The sequence below is a fragment of the Euphorbia lathyris genome, chromosome 4 (assembly GCF_963576675.1).
Source record: "Euphorbia lathyris chromosome 4, ddEupLath1.1, whole genome shotgun sequence".
In the NCBI taxonomy this organism is placed as follows: Eukaryota; Viridiplantae; Streptophyta; class Magnoliopsida; order Malpighiales; family Euphorbiaceae; genus Euphorbia; species Euphorbia lathyris.
The window spans coordinates 16,872,573-16,878,620 of NC_088913.1; the positions used below are offsets into that span (position 1 = coordinate 16,872,573).

General features: G+C 35.7%; 1 protein-coding gene across 1 annotated transcript; it reads right to left on the minus strand.

Annotated features, from left to right (window-relative positions):
- Positions 1 to 1,374: 1,374 nt before the first annotated feature.
- LOC136226111 (putative disease resistance protein RGA3) lies at positions 1,375 to 4,579 on the minus strand. Its single transcript, XM_066014442.1, has one exon. It carries the CDS (start codon positions 4,577 to 4,579, stop codon positions 1,826 to 1,828), a length of 2,754 nt encoding a protein of 917 aa, XP_065870514.1. The 3' UTR covers positions 1,375 to 1,825.
- Positions 4,580 to 6,048: the final 1,469 nt, after the last annotated feature.

Consider the following 6,048-nt stretch of genomic DNA (forward strand, 5'->3'; position numbering starts at 1 on the left):
TAACAAGAATCATATCATGTTAAATGATAATTTCTCTAAGCAACTTCCTCCATAGAACTCCTGCGTTTGTTGCTGACCAAACTCATTTCCAAACCAAGATGTTTGGTTCTAAGCCAAATTAGTCCTCTCTGAACCCTCTCGAGTCAAACTATTATGATAAATAAAAAGTCTCCTATCTGTGCCTACTCTACTTCTTTAATTGGCCTCATGTGCATGTGCTTTGATTTAGAATCTTTTAGCCTATGCACTTTTACTTTTCACCCTTATTCCCAATTTGATATGATTGCTTACAACTATATGAACATTGATAATTGTATAATAATAGCAATTTTCTGCGACATGTTATTATACAATTATTAACATGCATATATTTGTAATCGGTAATAGAAAAAGTTGTATCACATTATGAACTGAAGCAAATTGTCATATTATAAGTGAGGGGCTACATATATGAGACGTTTTCAGATTGGACAAAAGAATATGCAGCATATTAAGAAACAATAAGCGATAGAGAGATCAAACTCAAAGTCTATCGTGGTTCGGCTTTTGTTGCCTACATCCAATCCCCAAGGATCCTCCTTGAGATTTTGTAACGACTTGGTCCGAAATAGGTGGCGTTGGGGTAGAAGGCCTGAGTAAGGAGCGGCCTTAAGGGATGACGATAGGGTAGGTATGAACTGAATCCCACAGTAGAAATGGAGAGACGGTGATTGAGACTTATTAATAAGATAAGAATCCAATACATGCAGACGTGTTTTAAATTGGTGAGACCCAAGGTGTTGGATTTGGGCCAGAGCGGACAATATCTATATTGTATTGGACAGGATGTTACAATTGGTATCAGAGCCGACTCTCCATGTACGATGTAATTCGGGGACGAACCAGGTGGATTAATAAGATGAGAATCCAATACATGCAGACGCGTTTTAAAGCCGTGAGGCCCAAAGTGTATTGGACAGGGTGTTACAGATTTTCTCTCTAGTATCAACTATTTTCAACGGGCAAGAGCTAAATGAGTTACAACCCTATAGTTTCTACACTGAACATTACGGTTCCCTCTGGTTCTTCCTATGCTACCAAGAAAACTTTGATGATTTCTCAAAGAACCTTGCGAGAAACTTCTATGCCAACAAGACTTTTCCAGTCTCACAAACAAGCTTCCTTTTGTGGGGCCTTCTCAACCCTTAACAAGACTGTTACAGTATGTAAACAGAAAATAAATCACCAAAATCTAATCTTTGAACTTCCAAGAAACTCTTTCAAACTGTAACTCTTCTTCGAACTTCAGGTCTTGCATCTTAAACTAGCTCCTGCAATAATTCTAATACAAAAAATCTTTACAGAAAAACATTACCTATTTATTTTGTTTTTATAATCATTAAATTTGATGAGTTGTAACCTTGAAGTCAATATCCAATAAAATACAAAATAAAGTTAGAAGTATTAATCACAACTATGACATCAAATAACATTTCCATGCTCAACGATTTCTCCCGATGAATTCATTTTCCAGCAAAGCTCCAATCTATTGCATGTGTGCATCTGAGTTGATAATAAAAAATCAGCAAGCCAACATAAAAGAAAAGCAAGGAAAATATAATAATGCTATGCATCGCAACAAGGTTCAACTCCAACATTTTCTCACCTGCAAATCACAACCCGGAGTTGATAATTTGAACTCCATTTTATTTAATCCCAATCTTCCAAATCTGTGACAAATAGTATGCATATTAAGAGTATTAAAGTGCTTTTGAAATTGGAATGGGGTTAGAATGAACAAGAAGGAGAAGAAATAAAAAAATTACCAAGATCTTTGTGTTTTTGTTTAAACTTTCAGATGATAACATTGAGCAATGCTCAGTTGTAGAACTGGAGTCTTTTTGAGAATAAAATTTGGCAATGCCTTCAGCTTTTCACATTCAAGGAGTGTTAGAGATCTGAGGCATGGCATTATTTCTTCATCTCCAGCATAATTATTCCACTCTTCCCACTCATACATGGAAATGAAACTTAGAGTTGTCAACTTAGGGAATAATGAAACATTTGACGATGATGAAGACGACACAAGCATGCTCTCATCCATCCCCAGAAATTCAACACCAGCTTCTTTAACTCTGTCAAAGAAGGTTAAGTCAAGGAATTCAAGGCAAGGCAATTTCCCTAAAGGAGGGAAATACTTGCAATTGCTCCAGTTCATCAGTTGAAGTTTTCTAAGATAAGTTAGTGAGTTGATCCAACTTGGACTTTTTTTACCCATGTAGTTATGTATTCTTAGGAGTTCCAAACTTGGAGGAGGCTGTAAAGCTTCAACTAACTTATCTTGTGGTTCCGAAAATGTTGGAGATTCCTCGAATAAAGCTTCAAGTAACTCTTCATACCGTTCTTGCCTTGGCTGGTACTCAGTTGACAAAAAAGGAAACAGTAGACCCAGTCCAATGATATATTTCTTTTCCTTCAAATGTGCTTGCTTAGCATCTTCAACATCATATGAACTACTGTTTAGCCATCTAATGTCCAATGATCCACTAATGTGATTCAAGTTCTTGAGATCTTTAAGAGAAAAAGCTTCTTTGTTATTAAGATCAATATTGACCCGATCTAACCTTCTGAGACCACTTAAACTCCCAATTCGTTTTGGCAACAAAAATAGAGATTGAAAATTATGAACATGCCTCAAATTGACTAGTTCTCCAATCCCTTTGGGAAGCTTTTGTAGATCTTGACACCAATCCACATTTAAGGTTTGCAAATTATACAATCTGCATACCTTTTCAGGCAAGTTCTTCAACTTTGCATTATGAGACAAGTTGAGAAGTCTCAAGTGGATCAATTTACTTATTTTAGATGGTATTTCTACAACACCACAACCACTTAAGTTTAGTGATCTCAAGCAAGTTAATTCACTGAATATTTTAGGTAAAGAAACCCTAATCATAGGACTTGATTGGACACTAAAACTACGCAAGTTTTCTAGGTTTTTGAATGAACTAGGAAATGGGTTTCTTTGTCCAAACTCCATGGTGAAACAATGTTCTTTTTTAACTAGTGATGCAGCAAAATCATGCACCATATCATGCATCTTACAGTATATAGTCTTTCCATCCAATAGGTCTTCTACTTCAAAGTCTTGAAAGAGAGATCTCATGAATAAACTTTGGAAGTAGTAATCACCAATCGTTTCCTTATCCTTAGTTTGTGTTTCTTTAAGGTAATCTTGAGCCATCCATTGCTCAATCAATTGATCTTTTTCAATCCTATAATCTTTAGGATAAGTGGCACAGTATGAGAAGCATTGTTTCAAAGGAGAGGGTAAGTCATAATAACTTAACCATAATGGGGCTAAAATATCTCTTTCAACTTCCTCCAATTCCCAAAATTCGCTATCTAACACACTTTGCCACTCGTTTTGGGTTCTCTTAAAACGCAAAAGACCTCCTATTGTTTTCACAGCAAGAGGCAAGCCCTTGCACTTGCCTACAAGTTCTTTACCAATGTCTTCTAGACCTTCCCTCTCTAAACTAGACTTCCCAAGGAAAGCAATGTCACAAAATATTGACCAGAATTCCTCCTTGGACAACAATCCAATTCGGAATATGTCTGATTGTGTGCAACCCATGATTGTTGCTACATTTTCCTTACGTGTAGTCACCAGAATCTTACTTCCTGGTAAACCACATTTCAGACAATCTTCCAATTGTTTCCACTTCTTAGGATCTTCATTCGATACATCATCTAAAACAACTAAAAACTTTTTTCCCCCACTAGACTCCTGGATTTTCTCCACTATATTTTGCAACTCAACTTGGTTTGGAGTAGAACCTTGAGAAGATTCAAGAATTGCTTTGGCAATCCTAATCTCATCAAAAGGATCAGAGACACAGACCCATATTCTTTTCTCGAAACGGGTCTTCACCATTTCATCATTATAGACTAGTTTGGCAAGAGTCGTTTTTCCAATCCCTCCCATGCCTACTATAGACACGAGATGGAGCTTTGGCGTTTCACTACTCTCAGCCAACAAAAAGTTTACGAGTTTTTCTTTATCGACCTCTCTGCCTTTCACCTCTGATATGTCAACAAAAGAGGTAGTTATGGGCCGTTCAACTTGTTCGTTATCGCCTTTCAGTAATCGAAAACCATACTTATCTTTCTCATTGGCAATAACATCTAGTCTTTCATTAAGTTCTGTAATTTTGACAGCAATATGATGCCGGAAAACAACTTCATGAAAAGAACATAGGATGAAAGACCGTACCTTCCTAATTATAGGCTTCTTAGCATATTTCTCACCCTTAATTTGTGATCTCATAATTGCAAAACTCCATTCATCCAAAACATCATCAATGTCATAGGATACAACTTTCAGCCTATCAAGCCAAAGTTGAACAGTTACCTCCTGTAGTTGCCTTTTCTCTGCATCCACAAGGACAGCTTGGATGGATTGGAGATTGCTTGTGAGTGATTTGACTTGTTTCTTGACACCAAAGATAAGCCTGGCTTCTTGCTCAATCTGGCTACTAATGGTGGAAAGCAGCATATCCAACACTTTCGAAACAAGGGCATCAGCCACTACTGCCATTTTTAGGAGAAAGAATTGTGAAGGGTGTTTTTGAAATGATGAGAGAGTTAAGAGGAGGAAATTCAGTTGAAATATATTAAAAGGGTGTGATTATGTTGTGATGATAATTTTGTTTTTATAGTACATGGAAAGGTTAAGGAAATTCTTCCATTGCTGCTAAAGCAATATGGATTCATTGCTTTGGTTATGGCTTATTCTTTGAATCTTTCTTGTTTTAGGTTGTTTCAGTTCTTGGGTTTGATAAAAGGTTTCATGGTCATTTGAACATGATATAGAATAATCTTAACATAAATGGCTAATATTTAGTTTTAAATTTTGAAGAGAGAGTGATATATCAACAACCATGGATTATAATTTAAATAGTCGAGATAAATTCAGTATATGGTTTATCATGTAAAAAGAGAGAGTCTAATATAGATATACATCCCTCCCAGTTGGCCTAAAAGCTGATTATCCCTCGAAAACAACGTCGGATTAACTATCTTTAAAGTTGTAGCTAATCTTTAAATTTGTTTAAAATGATTTATTGACCCTCTGAATTTTCTTAAACTAACCCACTTGAATTTTCTTAAAGTGATTGTGCTTCAACTTGTACAAATCTCTACTTGCTCAACGTCACAAGACGTAGGAGGTTAATCATATTGCTTTAAGCAACTTCAAGTTGATGGTTTTCAAAATTGGAGGGGTTTTGGACACATTTAGAGGCTAAGAATGTATTAGGAAAAGAAATGATAGGATCTTAATCTTTTGTGGAAAAAGAAAAATAAAATGAAGCTACTTTAGACCTTTTTTCCCTATAAAGAATTATTCCTACCTTAAATCATGCTGTTGTCCTCGATTGGGACAAAGGCCCTCTTTGGTAAAGAGCGTTTTGGGATAAAAAGAGCGGTTTTGACCAACTTTAGAGGTTTGACCATTGAAACCGCTAATTGGAGTGTTTGGTGGAGAGAGGTTTGGGAGAGAGTTTTGGGATGAAAACGCTAATATTAAAATTAATGGACTTCTTTAACCCTAATAGATAGACTTCCTCTTCTCCTGCGCCAAAATTAATACCCTTATTCGTCTTTTTGCACAAACCGCTATTATCAAACAGCTAGTCAAATCAGCTAATGTAATCAGCTAACAGCTAACAGCTAATTCCCAAACAGGGCCAAAGTATAAAGCCTAAACAGTATCTCATGATATAGTTAATAGTTAGTAATTAATTGAGGACATTCCCAAAACTCAAGTTTTAAAACGAAATTGAATTAATTAATCTGATCTATGCTCAAAGAATATGAACTTTTCTTCATGTTAGAGCCATGTTATGAAATAGGAAATTGATTCATGTTTTGTTTATAATTTCTAATTGTAATCTGATTAAATCATTTAACAACGTGAAGTGAGAAAATAGCTCTCCAGATCAAGAAAATGATGATTTAAAAAAAAAAATGATACCTTTTGAATTCCATATTCGAAGTTACAATCGG